The sequence below is a fragment of the Pantherophis guttatus genome, chromosome 13 (assembly GCF_059756535.1).
Source record: "Pantherophis guttatus breed Tessera chromosome 13, ASM5975653v1, whole genome shotgun sequence".
Classification (NCBI taxonomy): domain Eukaryota; kingdom Metazoa; phylum Chordata; class Lepidosauria; order Squamata; family Colubridae; genus Pantherophis; species Pantherophis guttatus.
In genome coordinates this window covers 17,282,903-17,299,883 of record NC_142075.1, presented here as the reverse complement: position 1 = coordinate 17,299,883, position 16,981 = coordinate 17,282,903, and the positions used below count along the sequence as shown (strand labels likewise).

The following is a 16,981-nucleotide window of genomic DNA, read 5'->3' as shown; positions in this document are numbered from 1 at the left end:
TCCCTCCCTCCCTCCCTCCGAATGTTGGATGTTATGAATTAGTGAAAGATACTTGTTTTGGATTAGAAAACAAAATGATTACATCTCGTTTTGTTTTTAAGCAGCAAGCAAACTTTTTGATTGGAAGCAAAAAAGGGAAGGTATGTTTGAAAGCACACAAAGAAAATGTACAACCCAAGATACCCAGGTATCACGAATCCAACATAAACAATCTCCGGAAAATCAGTATAATGTTTTCTTCTTCGTCGCACGCAGGACTAAGGGGATCAATGATTTAAGAAAGGAATTGCTCCTTTTGTATACAGATAGTCCTCATACTTATGACCAGAATTTCCATTGCTAAGCAAGATGAATTGCGCCCAATTTTACAATCTTTTTTGCCACGAGTATTAAGTGAGTGACTGCAGTTGTTAAGTGAATCACATAGTCAATAAGCAAATCCATCTTGCCCCATTGACCATTCAAGGATATCGGAGATTGATATGATATGATATATATGATATTGTATATAATATATATGATATATGTAAATATGATATGAGTCATGGTGGCACAGTGGTTAGAATGCAGTCTAACTGCCAGCAGTTTGATCCTGACCGGCTCAAGGTTGACTCAGCCTTCCATCCTTCCGAGGATGGTAAAATGAGTACCCAGATTGTTAGGGGGCAAGAGGCTGACTCTGTAAACCACTTAGAGAGGTCTGGAAAGCACTGTGAAGCGGTATATAAGTCTAAGTGCTGTTACTATCTGTCAACAGTGTACTCAGAACATTCTCTTAAACTTGTATGCTACTATAACATTGGCTTTAAAGGAGGAGACTGAAGAAGATACAACAGATAATCAGGCAGTTTGGGATATGGATTTAAAAATAGCAGGCTAAAAGAATGATATGGGCAAAGATGTTACACAGGACATAGAAATCAACTTGGCTGATGTTTTAATAGCTAAAGGGGACAAATAAATATAGATAAGTTATAGGAGGAAGGGATTTTTTAAAAAGAAAAGTTAAGTTATTGTATAAGGGAAATGAATATGAAATTACTTTGTTTAAGGTTAAAGTATAAATGTTATTTCCGATAACTTTTAATAAACTTTTGCTGAATAATGGGGTTGAATAATGGGGCTTGATTATTTGTTGATGAGATGAGATATGGGGTGAAGAGATCTTTGGCTGAAATGTTAGGGAAAGTGGTTAAGTTACTAAAATTGTTTCTACCTGTCTCAATGAAGGGGGACATAATTTCTTTACATATATTTTTTTCCTTACTTTTTTTACCAATTAATTCCCCTTTTCTTCTTTTTTGCACTTTTTTAAAAAATATTTTTTCTCAGACTGTATTATGTTTTTACCTTTGTATTTTTAAGCTTTAACCAAATAATTTTTTTTAATGTCTGTAAGATCTCTATTTAAATGTCAGCAGATCCACTAAGGTTGACTGCCTTGAGTTGACTGAAAAAGACTTAATTAAGTAGCGATAGATAAGTGTCTCTCAACTTCCACCAATTCTGGAATTCAACTCCCAGAATTCCCCAGCCAGCATATTGATGATGTACGGCTATAGATCAATATGGCATGTGAATGAGTCCAATGATGCCCATCCTGTTTTTTTTCAGATGTATTATTATTACACCTCTCAGCAATTCCGGGCAGCATCCATCTGGAGAAGGCTGGCCTAAGGACTCTATTTGAGACTTGTTGCTTCAAACAGGATCTAATTAGCACAATGTTATTTTTACAAAACCTTTCATTTGTCTTGTCTACAAGCTGAGTTTTGCCTGCATGAAAAGACCATAATGGAAAAGAAAGCCAGGTTGGTATGTGAAATTCATGCCAAACCTAAAAACACATTTCATGGCAGAAACCGGAGAGCAATCTCATTAGCTCATTGCAGCCACCGAGTCTTATGGTTTTCTAAAACTGATTTATAGTGGCAAAAAGTGTAAGTGTACTAGAGCCCACACATAATACATCTGTTCATCTTTAAGGTCACAAGACGTTCTATTGTTTTGATCTACTGTGGAATCTAGTTCACATTACTCAACCCAGCTATAGTTGGTGGGTTTGTAAGAGATGTCTGGAATTCTCGTTTGATTTGCTTTAGTAACCGTAACTTGAATGTGAATCACAGAAGGAAAGACATTTCAAAAGGCAGTAAAACCCCCGATCTTGTTTTGGCATGACCAAAAGCAGACGTCAGAGATGTTAGAATCAGCCACCCATCTCTCAGCAAGTTTGGGTTGATACCAAACAAGATGAGATAGAGTTCTAGCAAAAGACCACGAAGCCTCTTCCAAAACAGATGTGATAGAACTAGGCTGGAAACTAATACATCCAGATGATTTAATTACCCAGTTGTTTTGAATCTGCTCTGGATTTAAAAATAATGAAGTCAAATTGTGTAATGTTTGTTTTATTAAGGTGGTATTTAAGAACTGTGTGGTTACTGTTAGCATAACTTACTCCAACTGAGTGTCTTCCAGAAATGCTGGAATTTCTGGAAGCTGTTGTCCAAGTCTATCTGGAGAGAACCTATGTGAGTCTAGTCTTTCTTGGATGAAATGAAATACTAATCAAAGATTGGCAGTGGTATATGCAGGCACCAGAACTCCAACACAACTACTCGCTCTCACAATAATGTTTTAAAATTTGGAGATCTCCTGATCTGATCCTGAGATTTTGGTGTCCTCATAAATGTTCTCATGAGATTTCAATGAACACAGGAGACAGATGTATATAGGTGCTCCAGGGCAGAAAACAATGCTAACTCCACAATGGATGGCCCAAGAGACACATCTAGTTGGGAGAACTTGGGCTCCAGCAGTGGTGGGTTGCCCCCGGTTCGCACCGGTTCTATAGAACTGGTAGTAAAACCGGTGGGACGCTCCATCCACCGACCCCTCTTGCGCAGAAGAGCGTGCACGCAGCCCCGTTGCGAACCGGTAGTAAAGGTAAGTAGAACTCACCCCTGGGCTCCAGCCAAAAGAGAATTGGCCTCAGAGAAGCTACTGTAAGCAACCAAAGAATAACAAGAGCTCTGTGGTTCCCAGGAAATCTTTGGATGGAGTATGGTCTTCTGGTTCTCCAGTGTTATTCTTTCTAATCCATTTTAAACTTTTCTCTCTCTCTCTCTCTCTCTTAAGTAAGAACCAAATATAAGAAATAAGACTGTTGAGAATTTCCCATGTTTAGGATGTTTCCAACATGGCACTTGCCTGAGTTTCCACTACTGGGTTTATATATATTTTTATAACCCCCTTGAGGTTTCCCACATCTGAGATGCCAGAAATTAATTCTCCTTAGATCAGAGAAGATGAAATTGTAAATATGAGGTTTGGGAGAAATGCAGCATCTTATAATTGAACAAGGATGACAAGAAAAAGAACTCCGTTCCTAAGGAGCTCATGCGAGAGAAGGGAATAAAGAAGAAGTCAAGAGAACATCAGGGACTTCACAGTTGAAGTCCCAAACCTATCGACATCTATTTTTGATGCATGTAGAAAAAGATGGGACTTCTATCACACAGTCACAGCTGCCCTCATTTTTATACAATCCCATTCCTCATGTCCCTACTTCAGAGGTGAGTTTCAGCAGGTTCTGACCAGTTCTGGAGAACCGGCAGCGGAAATTTTGAGTAGTTTGGAGAACCGGTAGTAAAAATTCTGACTGGCCCCACCCCCATCTATTCTCTGCCTCCCAAGTCCCAGTTGATTGGGAGGAAATGGGGATTTTGCAATAACCTTCCCCTGGAGTGGGAAGGGAATAGAGGTTCTCCATTCCTGGGAAATGACGAGACAAGGAGTCTGAAGAATGACTTGGAAGATAGCCAATGAGAAGCAGAGATTTGGGGATCGGAAAGGGAGGGATTGGGGGCAAAAGGTCAGTCTTGTCCGCATCGAGTCATGATCCGGTGGCTGTGCTCAATTAAAGAAAAGATTTCCTTAAAGATTGGCAGTTTGGAAATTCATTTTATTTTGAGATAGCATCGAAGTCTGACAGACGGACAAATGTATATGTATATGTATATGTATATGTATATGTATATGTATATGTATATGTATATGTATATGTATATGTATATGTATATGTATATATGTATATATACACAGAGATGAGTGGACAAACCAAAGCTTTAGCACTGCACACAGTCCTACTGCTTTGTAGTTGTATGCTATTCAGAGTCACATTGTTTGCAGTTTAAGGCCAATAAATAAATATCTCCCAACCTTTTCTGCACCCTCTTTTCTGGAATCTCATCCAACAGCAACTGCCAAAAATCAGTAATGAAGGCTTGCTGCTGTTTCTGAAGCAGGGGTCATTTAAAAACAAAACAAAACCCTGTAGCATAGTTCTTAAAATAATTCTTAAAAATATGCAAGCTTAATAAAATATACTTCTCCCAAACCAGGGAAATTTATATGCCATGGCTCTGCTCTGACTCTGCCCCCCAAAATATCCACCACCACCAAATAACTGCCCATCTCTAATACAGTGAAACAGCCACTGAAGAACCATGAGAAGAGAGAGAGAATAACGTGGACTCCAGAGGTGGGTTTCAGCAGGTTCTGACCAGTTCTGGAGAACCGGTAGCGGAAATTTTGAGTAGTTCGGAGAACCAGTAAATACCACCTCTGACTGGCCCCGCCCCCATCTATTCTCTGCTTCCCGAGTCCCAGCTGATTGGGAGGGAATGGAGATTTTACAGTATCCTTCCCCTGCCACGGCCACCAAGCCATGCCCACCAAGCCATGCCACACTCACCAAGCCACGTCCACAGAACCGGGAGTAAAAAAAAATTGAATCCCACCACTGGTGGACTCACCCTGCGATGTTGGCCATTGAACTTAAGGCGTCATATCCTTGAGCGATTGTGACCCGAGGAACTTGGTCCATGGCTAAGACGGTGGCTTTGCGCTGAGCAAGCTTCTCTAAGAGATCTGGATTTTGTGCTGGATAGATAAAGCTGACCAGAACCGCTTTCTCCTTGAGTAAGGTGGACTCATGGATTCCCAACTGTTCATTAAAAATTGGAGCTCTGACCTTTGAGAGAATAAATCCCACATTTCACTGCTTTGTTAAAAGAAAGAAAATTCCATGCGCATGCAAACCATGTACCAAAGGGACGACTAGGCTACAGGTTTTTTTTTCTCATGACCACTTCATACACATAATGTGGTCCTATTATAGATCACAAACCATGACATATAGTCTAAACTATTGTTCAAAACCCAACTGATTATGATTTATTGAACCAGGAATCCAATCCCTGTTTATACTTTGCAGCCACTAAAATCATAATTATTGGGTCAGCAATTAGTAGAAATTTCGTTTCCGCTTTGGATTTTTGTGATCAATTCCTCACACCACTGAGATTTATACCTCTTTGCTAGCCCATATTTCAACATTTGTTCCACATTTTCACTCTTATTTATTTATTTATTGGTTCGATTTATATGCCGTCCTTTCTCCGGAGACTCAGGGTGCCTTACAATGCATTAAGCAATAGCCTTCATACTTTTGTATATACCTGCTTAGTAGTACCACCCCCAAGCGGTGTTCTTTTTTATACAAAGTCAGCTTATTGCCCCCATAATCCGGGTCCTCATTTTACCTATCTCGAACGGATGGAAGGCTGAGTCAACCTTGAGCCTGGTGAGATTTGAACTTGCAGTAATTGCAGGCAGCTGGTGTTACTTAACAGCACTTTACTCTGCTGCGCCACCAAGGCTCTTGCTATTTATTGCTGATAAATGCCAGCCAAATATTTGAATATTATTTTGAACCCAGCTATTACACTCTGCTATGCTATGCTTAATCGTGGTTTCTTGGAATATACGATTGGCTGAGTTTCTACATTGCGCTAAGCCATATACCACTATTCACAAAATTGTCACGCTGGATAAGGCTAAGATATTAATTCAAAACTGCCTGATGGCTTGGAGAAATAAAGGAATAATCCTAACTCAAGGATGGGAATGTTGTGAACTCTTCTTTCCTGTAACCTAGTGTTTCATAAATTCAAAGCCGTATTCATCTCTGACGATGTATTCTGTATTTCAGACAGTATTTATTTATTTGATTTTTATCTCATCTTTATTATTGTTTATAAATAGCTCACGGCAGTGAACATAGAGTACCTAATACTTTCTTCCTCCTATTTTCCCCACAACAACCCTGTGAGGTGGGTTGGCCTGAGTGATTGACCCCAGGTTACCTCCAGCCAACTTTCATGACTGAGGCAGGAGTAGAACTCGCATTTTCCTCTGATTGGCTGAAACCACCCAGCCAGCTTTCATGACTAAGGCAGGACTAGAACTCACAGTTTCCTCTGATTGGCCGAAACCTCCCAGCCAGCTTTCATGACTAAGGCGGGACTAGAACTCACCATCTCCTGGTTTCTAGGCCAGTGCCTTAACCACTACACTAAACTCTCTCTCTCTCTCATCCTTTTCAACTTTATTCATGTAAATAGAGTATGCAACTTGCCCAGAGTCAGTTTTGAATGGAGAAGTTCAAAAGTCCTGTCCATTCATCCATCCATCCATCCATCAGTCCAGCAGTTAAATAATCTTGCCTACCAGACCTGGCAGTTTTATTTCATTCTTGCCTTTAGAACGATATCGGATCCAAACACGGTTTTCATATCCCCGATTTTGGCTCCTGCCTCTTTGTACTGATCATCTGAGAACTTGGCTTCTTCACCTGCTCCATGCTCCACTTGCACATGGAAGCCCTGCTTCACCAAAGCTTGGACACCAGCAGGAGAAAGGGCTACTCTTTTTTCATTTTTATATACTTCTTTAGGAATGCCAACCACGAGTTCTTGGTAGCGGATTCCTGTATGAAACAGACGCACCAACAAAAAGATTGATAGGCGGGAAGGAAGGAAGCCAAAGTAGACATCATCTCAATAAACTTCAGTACTTCCTGAGAATGTTAGAGTCGTCAGGCAGATGCACAGAAAATAAATCAAAATAATAAACCAAAAGTATCTGGAAAGTTTCCGTTGAGGAAAAGGTGGTTACAAATATATTTACTTATTTATGTATTTCATTAATGCATGTAAAATTATTAGAACCGCCGAAATTTTCCAACATAAATTTTGAGCAATAAAACCTCATAATACATAATAAGTATTTTCTTTTAAAAAAAGTGAAAGTAGAATCAGAGCAAAATCCCAATCAGGAATATAAATACCAGGGGTGAAATCCAGCAGGTTCTAACAGGTTCTGGAGAACCAATAGTGGAAATTTTGAGTAGTTTGGAGAACTGGCAAATACCACCTCTGCCTGGCCCCAGAGTGGGGTGGGAATGGAGAATTTGCAGTATCCTTCCCCTGGAGTGGGGTGGGGATGGAGATTTTACAATATCCTTCCCGTGCCACGCCCACCAAGCCACGCCCTCAGAACCGGTAGGGAAAAATTTTGGATTTCCCCCCTGATAAATACCACTCTACAATTTATGTAGGTATAAACACTAAAAAAAATGCCTGACTTTTTTTCCCTTTCCTAAAACAAGGAAGCACTACTGAGCTTTCCCAGGGAGGGGAATATTTTAAAGTTGGAGGAAACCACAGTCAAACCTCTTTCTTAGCTTGTTCAGAAGATATCCCTAAAGTGACATTATCAGTGATCAAGCAGATAACACAGGAGAGAACAAGTTAAAAAGAATCTGAGAAACAATTCCAAGAAGGGTTTAAAAGTTAAAATAGCATTTGAATTGAACTTTAAATCAAGAAACTTAACATTTTATTGAAGAACAGGTTCCATTATATTCTTTGGAGAAAATCTGCAAAATGGAATAATGCACGTCTCCCTTTTTTTCTATGACTGCTTCATACATTATGCAAACAATGCTTATAGACTAGAATAGAATAACAGAGTTGGAAGGGATCTTGGAGGTCTTCTTGTCCAACCCCCTGCCCAAGCAGGAAACCCTCCACCACTTCAGACTAATGGTTATCCAACATCTTCTTAAAAACTTCCAGTTGGAGCATTCACAACTTCTGGAGGCAAGTTGTTCCACTGATTAATTGTTCTCACTGGCAGGAAATTTCTCCTTAGTTCTAAGTTGCTTCTCTCCTTGATTAGTTTCCACCCGTTGCTTCTTGTCCTGCCCTCAGGTGCTTTGGAGAATAGGTTGACTCCCCTCTTCTTTGTGGCAGCCCCTGAGATATTGGAACACTGCTATCACGTGTGTTGTATGAGTTTAATCTACTATATCTTTTATTCCCATGCTAGAGAGGATTTTCAGATGCAGAAAAAACCGGAAAATGTGAAGCAAAAGGGATCGTGATCATAACATCCATAAATGTTTTGGAGAATGAGAATCTGGATTTGAGCGTACTCTTTAAGGTCCTTTGCTTCTGCTAGCCTCTACATCAGGTATGATCAAGAGATGGCCCTCCAGAAGCTGCTGGGTTTCAGCTCCTAGCAACCACAGAAAAACTCACTTGTAGCTTTGATTTGGCTGCAATGAACTTGTCAAAGTGAGTTTCCTTCCCTCACACCACACAGCTCTACTGAACCCCCCTCACAGTACAACAGGCAAGGTGGCATAGAAGTGTGTGTGCGGAGGCAGGTTTTGTTAGTGGCAGAAGATGGAATGTTCCACTGTCAAAGTGCATTTCCATAGCCACCTCACACGGTCGCACAAAAGACACAGGCAGATGCCAAAATAATAACAAATTAAAGTTTGGTTAGCAAAATGCTTGACTAGGATCCGGCTTATACAAGCTTTCGAGCTGTTTACATCTTTAAAAAAGAAGCAGCGTCAGCCCCAAGCAGTGATGGGACAACCTCAGATCTACTGGCTTTTGGGACAGGAAAAGGAAAAAAAAAGAACAAGACAGCAATGTAGAAATGAGGTGGACTTTTTTCCTTTTTCGTTTCCCTTCTCGCTCCTGGTTTGAATTAACTGCAACTATTTGTAACAAGAGGAAAATATAGTCATTATGGAGATATAAAGCCACGCCTTCAGAAAAACTGATTATGTAAGAACAGAGTTGCATATTACTTTTTAAGATGATTCACCCATCATATTAAGTCATGGTCACCTGAAAAAAAAACATAGTTGGAAGGCTTCATGCAACACCTTAAGCCATTATATGATTTTGGCTTACTATGTTGAGGAATTCAGCCAGTTCAGAACTTCAGTCAACCTGGATCATATTTTGTGGGGTCCTTGTTTTCTTGCAGATGTTTCATTACCCAACTAGGTAACATCATCTAATATAGACCTCTCGTGGACTATGAATGCTAACATGCTTGTGAAGAAGGCACAGAAGAGGCTGTACTTTCTGAGAATGCTCAGGAAGATAAATCTATCTCAGCATCTACTTCTGTCCTACTATCGCAGCACCATTGAGAGTGTCATGACATACGGCATTCTTGCATGGTATGAGAGCAGCTCTGTAGCAGACAAAAATGCTCTACAGAGAACCATTAAAACTGCCCAGAATATCATTGGGCTCCAGCTATCAGCCCTGGACGACATCTTCGAATCTCGCTGTTTGAGGAAGTTGCATAACATTCTCAGAGACTCTTCCCATCCTGCTTACAATCTTTTTGGACTGTTGCCTCCTGGCAGAAGATACAGAACAATTAAAACTCGGACCGCACGTTTTCTGAATAGTTTTTATCCCAGAGCTATAATTGCACTCAACAATGAACTAAAGGGCCACCATCAGTGAGCTGTTGGACAGCATTACTTGGTCTGTTGTGTGGATGTTTGGGTGGTTTAGGGACGGGGAACACTGACAGGACAAACCACTAATATATAAAAAGACAGCAAGCCCTACTCACTTCTAGCACTGATGATGTTACCTAGCTGGGTAAAAAAAGGTCTGCAACAACCAAGTTCAGAGAGCACCAAGGACCCCACAGTTCAACCCTGAGCTAACACCAAGAAAATGCCGAGATTCATTGTCCTTCGCTGTGTTTACCTTGGGATGTGATGGATAGATGAGAAGCCAGAGATGCTGAATGCTGCCTAAAACAGAACTTTCATACATAATTTGATCTCTTGATCCCTATGCAAATGCAACAACAACATCATAAGAAACACCCTGATGAGAATTTCACCACGAATACTGTATCCTTTGAAAAGAATTTCCAATGTATTTTCCATCAAATTGAAGCTGACATTTGCTGCATGTGATTAATGCTTTGCTTAATCAAGAAGAGACTGGGCAGCCATTGGTATGTAGAGTCTCCTGCTCGAGCAGGGGGTTGGGGACCTCCAAGGTCCCTTCCAACCTTATTCTGTGTTCTAATTTATTTAGTGAGATCATTAAGAAAGAAGGCCATAGCCAGGAGATTAGTAGAACTTAATTTGGATTTCTGCACTTAACAGCTGTTGGACTGACTGGCTTCAAGCCTTCTTTCCATTGCTAGGATTCTATAAATTCAGCTATGGCAGATTTAATTTATGAAATGTCATTTTTCTTGTCTTTCTCTACACCTTTCTGCAGAGTACTGTATCTAATTACTGTAAGTTATAACTTCCCCCCTTTTCTGTTACAATTATAAAGTCACTGTGACATTTGCAATAATCTCCTTTGCATGTCAAAAATGAGTCAGTTTATACATTGCCCTGTCCAATATTTCTCAGTTGCATATCCACCAGAGCCTGTTTCCAAACTATGCTTTTTAGCAATTAAACTCTGTTTTAAATTGACTTTTGCTTTGCTTATTTTATCTCATTGGGCAATCATTTTCTGGAACTGGCTAAAATAAATCTAAACTACTGTTCTTGCAAGAGTAAACAATATTTAATATGCCATTGTTGCTTTATGGCTAGTCTTACACAATGGCAACAAGTAAAATGGGAAGGTTTGAAAGGGAATTAAAATCCAAGGCTAAGGTTCAACCTACAAGGGAAACTCAGATGCATTCTTTTCGGTAGAGGTTTATATATATATATATAAATGGAGGCTAACTTTTATAATAGCAATCAAATGGAGGTAAAATGGTTGGGGACTAGATACCTAATTCTTTCACATCCTCCTATCTGTCTATTCAATTTTTCTTTCCCTAAACTTCATTCTTCCCCTGAAGAATGGCTTGTTCTGTCTCTGAAGCCTGCAAATATTTTGCATCCTAACACAGGAATTCCCTTCTTATATGTGGATTACTGTGTGTGAATTGGGCAGCTATATAAATTTGTTTCATAAATACATTTCTAATTTGAGGGCTTTGCCACACCGGCAATTGGCATCCTGAAGTCCCAGAGCTATAGGTGTCCATCTAGATCTCCATGGCTAAAGCTTTAGTGAAATTGCTGAACAGTTTGAGATCTGCTCTTAGCACACTTCAGGGGTGGGCTTCAAAAATTTTAGCAAGGGGTTCTCTGCCTGGTTGCTGGCTGGGTGTGGCCATGGTGGGTGTGGCCTAGTTGGCCTCCTGCACCACGGCAGGGGGGGTGTTTTTGCCCTCCTTGGGCTCCGGAGGCTTTCCTTGAGCCTCTGGGAGGATGAAAACGGTCTCCCCAGGCTCTGGAGACCCTCTTCCCAAACTTCCGATAGGCCCATTTTTCACCCTCCCCGAGTCTTTGTGTGTGCCCTGCACTGCTCTGCATCCAAAACAGGCCGCATGGGGACTCCTGGGAGGGGCAGAGGTGGCGGGGCCAGCCAGGAGTGGGATTTGGGGGTTCTGTGAACTGCACAGAATCTTAGCTAGAGGTTCTCCTGAACACCCCCAGCAGCCTACCCCTGGCACACTTTGACTAAACTGGCTTCAGGGTTCAATCAAAAATGGTTGCAAATTGTTTTCTCAGCTGAATTACATTTGGCTAAAGCAATGCCATCCATGGACGGAGAGCCTGAGGAAGCCAAAGCTTGTTTTTACTGATTATGAATGACTTCAATTAACTTTCTTCTCAAGGGGGTTCAGTACTTCTCACTTAGACTGGCCATTTTTGGTCTCATTAGCATAAAAGAGAAGGATCCAAATTATCCTCAGCTGAATTTTCATATTTTGATTATCCTTATTATTAGGATGTCAGGCCTGGAAGCCATCTTTTGCATTGGGCCTTCAGGCCTGCCACATTTACGGCTGTGGGAAACTAGGAGGGGTGATTGTATGGAGCAGGGGTGAGATATATAGTCATAATAACATTCCTTTCTCAGAGAGTCAAGGACATCTTGCCCTGCACCTGGAGGGGTGTGGCTGGAAGGCATCTCCAGTTGGGACGGTGCTTTGATTGGACCATGTGATGGACATGTGGGTGCTGGGCAGGAACTTGGGCTTTCCTTTGGGTGGGGAAAATTTGGAAACTTTCAGATTTGGGTTTTCCCAGATGTGCCAATGTGACATCTCTAATAAAATGGAACTTTGAGGAACCTTCAAGCCTCGGAGTCTTCTTTCATTGGGGGTGTTACTTGGAACCCTGACATTAACCCGAATCTCCTTTAAAATCCAACCAGCTCCCTTGATTTCAGGGTGCTGTCCGGGGTCCTGAGCCCCAAACGTCGACCCAAAACCGGGGGGGCATGAAGGCTCAGAGAAGATGGAGGACATAGGAATGATTTACTAATTTTGTGACATTTTTATTAACAGTGGGTCTCGTTGCTTTTCATTAACTGACCTCAACAAGTATTTTTCCTCACTCAATCATTCATTTTACCTTTTGCTTTCTGGTCACTCCACAAAGCATGGAACGTTTTAAAAGAGCGCGGTCCAGTTGAGGGCTGAAATGTCCGGACATGGAGAGAGAGGAAGAAGGACAACAAACCGTTGCTTCGATTTCGGACCAACGTAGCCATCTTCCCAGGTCCAGCAAGAAAATAGTCTGATCTTGATGTTGGTCCAGATGTTCTGTAAGCAGAAAAATTTTACTAGGATAAACATCAGAGAGAGCAAGCTGGGTACCACCAGGACCCTATCACCAAACTTTCAACATTTACAGGTAGTCCTCGACTTACAACCGTTCATTTAGTGACAGTTCGAAGTTACAATGGCACTGAAAAAAGTGACTCGTGATCATTTTTCACACATACAACCATCGCAGCTTCCCTGTGGTCATGTGATCAAAATTCAGATGCTTGGCAATTGGTTCATATTCATGACGGTTGTGGGTCATGTCATCACTTTTTGTGACCTTCTGACAAGCAAAGTCAATGGGGAAGCCGGATTCACTTAGCAACTATGTTACTAATTTAACACCTGCAATAATTCACTTGATAACTGTGGCCAGAAAGATCATAAAATGGGGCAAAATTCATTTAACAAATGTCTCACTCAACAACAAAAAATTTGGGTTTACTTGTGATTGAGGACTTTCTGTATTCTAACATAAGGTGTTTAAGCTGTATTACCTTTAACACAAATACACTGATTTTCCCCTTGGTTGATATCACCATGTCATTGACATGTTCCCTGCAAACTAAAAATACAGTTTTCAAGTTACCCTCCCCATCACAAAAAACCTTCCTTACCTCTAGGCTAATCCATCATGGGGAAGAAGCAGTTGTGCTTTGTAAACTATGATTTATGGCTAAACATGTTGGCTAAATCCAGACATGTGTAGGCCTTCCAAGAACATCTTTCAAATTTGCTTTGAAAAGCTCTTCAGAAATATCCTTGATCGAATTTTCCAAAAAAGCGGCTAATACAGGCAAGAAGCTGATAAGTTTTATGCCTTCTGTTAATCTTAAGCACAATAAAAAAAACACACACATACATACATATATATACTCATATAAAATTTCAAGCAAATTAACAAATTGAAATATGCAGCTTATGGTTAAATGGCCCTGGGAGTTTCAATTTCAAAAGTTCAGCGTAGTTATTTAATTTTCATCAGCTTATCAAAATGTGGAAAGTCTGACCGCATAAAACTATAGTATCTAAAAGGATTTAGTATCCCTAACTGTTACACTTATGTCTCTCACATCCCACACTCTGGGATAAATGTCTGTGCTTTCAAACTGATCCATAAATAAAATGAAGCGATGAATCACAGACTTTCCACGAACAGATATCATCCTGGATAGAAGTTCAGACAGAGCTGGCAAAAGATCCTTCTTGAAAAAATATATTTCATGTGGCAATACGCTTATGCACACCCTACTCCCCCTCTACAGTATATTGCCACGCATCCATCAAATACACATCGCTGTGTCTACAAAAGTCCTTTTCAGCTTGTAAGGAAGCAAGAATTTCCATACTTCTACTCAATGACTCTTAGCTCTGTCAAGAAGGAAGACAAATGCCTTGAATCTAGAAGCAGGTGTAATTTGGAGATGTCATCCAACTTTGAAGAATACTCAAGCTGGGCAAGACGCCACATCAAACAAAGCAGCCATCATGTTAGCCTACATAAATTTTTAGAGGAATTCATCTCATTTCTGGTCAAATCGGAAATAAATTGTTGTAATGGTGAAGCAACGTGCCTCTTGTCGCTTATCTGAAAGCCAAATTTGATTTATAATTGGCCAGGACTCATTCATTGATCCCATTCCTGGTCTCTGACTTTCAAGATGGAACAAGGACTGGGACTCAGGAAGAATGGGGACATAAGAGCTATTTTGGCACAGTGGTTAGAATGCAGTATTGCAGGCTAACCCTGCATTCTCTCTGCCAGTAGTTCGATCCTGATCGGCTCAAGGTTGAGTTACTCTGCCATTTTTCCAAGGTCAATAAAAGGAGGACCCAGATTTTGGGGAGCAATATACTGACTCTATAAACTGCTTAGAGAGGGCTGTGAAGCACTGTGAAGCGGTATATAAGTCTAAGTGTTATTGCTATTATTACAGGTAGTCCCTGACTAACAATTATTCATTTAGCCACCATTTGAAGGTACAATGGCATTGAAAAAAGTGATTTATTAGCGATCCTCACATTTATGACCATTGTAGTACCTCCACAGTCACATGATTAAAATTCAGGTGCTTGGTAACCAGCATGTATTTACAACAGTTGCCGCTTCCCAGGGTCATGTGATCATAATTTGCGACTTTTCCATCTGGCTTCCAACAAGCAATGTCAATGGGGGAAGTCAGATTTGTTTAATGACATCATTCCACTTAATAACTGCAGTATTCACTTAACAAGCATGGCAAAAGGGTCGTAAAATCAGGCATGAATCACAATTGCCTCACTTAGCAATGGAAATTCTGGTCCTAGTTGTGGTCTTAAGTCAAGGACTCCCTGTGTTGCTGATCCCCCAACATCAGTGGTTGACTTTGTCTGCTCAATGGTAGGGTTGGACCAAATGTAGTATCTGTAGATGCAGAGTGAATTTAGGCCATCTGATCTAAGGCCTCTCAATGGATTGCTGGCCATGAGTTATTTAATTATTAAGTGTTTTCTGAGATCCCGTACATTGTTGAAAGTTGCAGTTTCCATTTAGAGGTTCTCAAATGCATTGGGACTTTGAAAATTCTTATAAACCCCTTTATTTCAATCTTCATGTGAATGTCCTAGTTTTAACAGAAAGTTTATATCTGCTTCTGCTGGTATATTGTTGCTTCGTTGGTTCGATGATTTATTAAATAGTACTGAATACTGTTTTATGATTTGACTACTTATTTGTAGTCTAAAGTATGTTGCAATTGACGTTATTTTTATTAAAAAAAATTAAAAAATAGAAACCATAAGTCCATTATTCTGTGTATTCTGAGTCCAGATAGTTTATAAACAAGTGCCTGAAGAATCAAGCAGTGTTACAAACTTTGGCAAAAATTATTTTGCATTTAGCAGAGACTTAAAAGAGAAACAGCAATGTGAAATTGACACACATGCCTTTTAAGTCCCTGAAAAATACAAAATAACACTTCCAAAAAGTCTACAAACAATTGGTTGAATCTTGCAGCCTGAATAAATTAGGTGAATTAAGATCCTTTGTGGTTTAATGAAACGTAAGACTTGTTGCTCTGACTTGGTCCCTTCTAGAATCGTATTAAAGCTGAACTTTATGCTGGCCAGGAATTACGAGAGTAGAAATCAGGGCTCATCTAGAAAAAAAAAACTACTTGTGAGAAAAATTGAGTCTCAGACTGTGGCCTTGGTTTGCTTCGGCCAGTAATGGAGAAGGGCAAAGAACCAAAAAGAGTATTTATTTTTTATTTGTACATTTACACAGAATCTGTCCTCTAGAAACATTACTTTGCCCCCTTCTGCATTTTGAAACATAAGAAAACATTCATGACAACAAATTCAAGCAAGCTTTTGCAGAAGATTAGCAATTTGGCTAAGTTTTTAAAATAAAGATAAAACCCTCAGGAGATTTCTGAATTTCCCTGTGTCATGTTTGAATGGAATTAATGCAGAATGTCCACCTGAAATCATCTGGACTATGAGATAATCCAATTTTGGAACATGCCAGGCCAAACAGGGTATTTTCAGTGGGGGTGCACCCCGGCTAAGTACTCCTAATAGATCTCAAACTCCAATTAAACTCAGTTGAATCTCATCTCTTTTGTGGACAGAATAATCTGCCTTTTCCTGTTTCCCTGTGATGAGTGTTTTAAGGGCACCCTTAGTTCTCTACAAGGAAGAGTCGTTCTGAATATTACGGCCTTCATTTTCCACAGTTGTCTGCTAGAACGCTGCGAAAACAAAGAACTCCTGGGAAACAGCCGAAGAAGGAACACTCTGCTCTACATTTATGGCAAAGAACAGCAGTGCTAGAGAACAATTAAGCAAAGACTAACCTGCGAATCGGTGTCCTTAGGAGATTTCTCTGTCCTCCATAGAGAACACAAGGACAGCCTTGGGGGGCTTCTGACTGTTAAGTGACCTTCGTATTTGCAGCTTGCTGGCAGAGGGGGAGAGGGCAGTTTGGGTGGTTTATAAATAGGTGCCATGTGATCCCAAAGGCACTCGGCACAGCCAGCATGGAGTCTTTCAAAATAATACAGAGCAGGACATCCTAGGAAGCTGTGCACAAGCCTGACAATTCCTAGTTTTCTTGTGGCGATCTTGGAAAGGGAAACCTGAGCCAGGTTAACAGACAGAATAACAGAATAACAAAGTTGGAATG

General features: G+C 40.4%; 1 protein-coding gene across 1 annotated transcript in view; it reads right to left on the bottom strand.

The window, feature by feature from the left end:
• LOC117675734 (NAD(P) transhydrogenase, mitochondrial-like) overlaps nt 1–16,767 on the bottom strand; it is a 45,253-nt gene extending 28,486 nt beyond the window's left edge. The window contains exons 1-4 of the mRNA XM_034434680.3: nt 16,653–16,767; nt 12,623–12,813; nt 6,606–6,835; nt 4,821–5,038 (exon numbers count right to left, since the gene is read on the bottom strand). Coding sequence (XP_034290571.2) covers nt 4,821–5,038; nt 6,606–6,835; nt 12,623–12,761 — 587 coding nt within the window. The 5' untranslated portion in view covers nt 12,762–12,813; nt 16,653–16,767. The remainder of the gene's footprint in view (nt 1–4,820; nt 5,039–6,605; nt 6,836–12,622; nt 12,814–16,652) is intronic.
• Nucleotides 16,768–16,981: the final 214 nt, after the last annotated feature.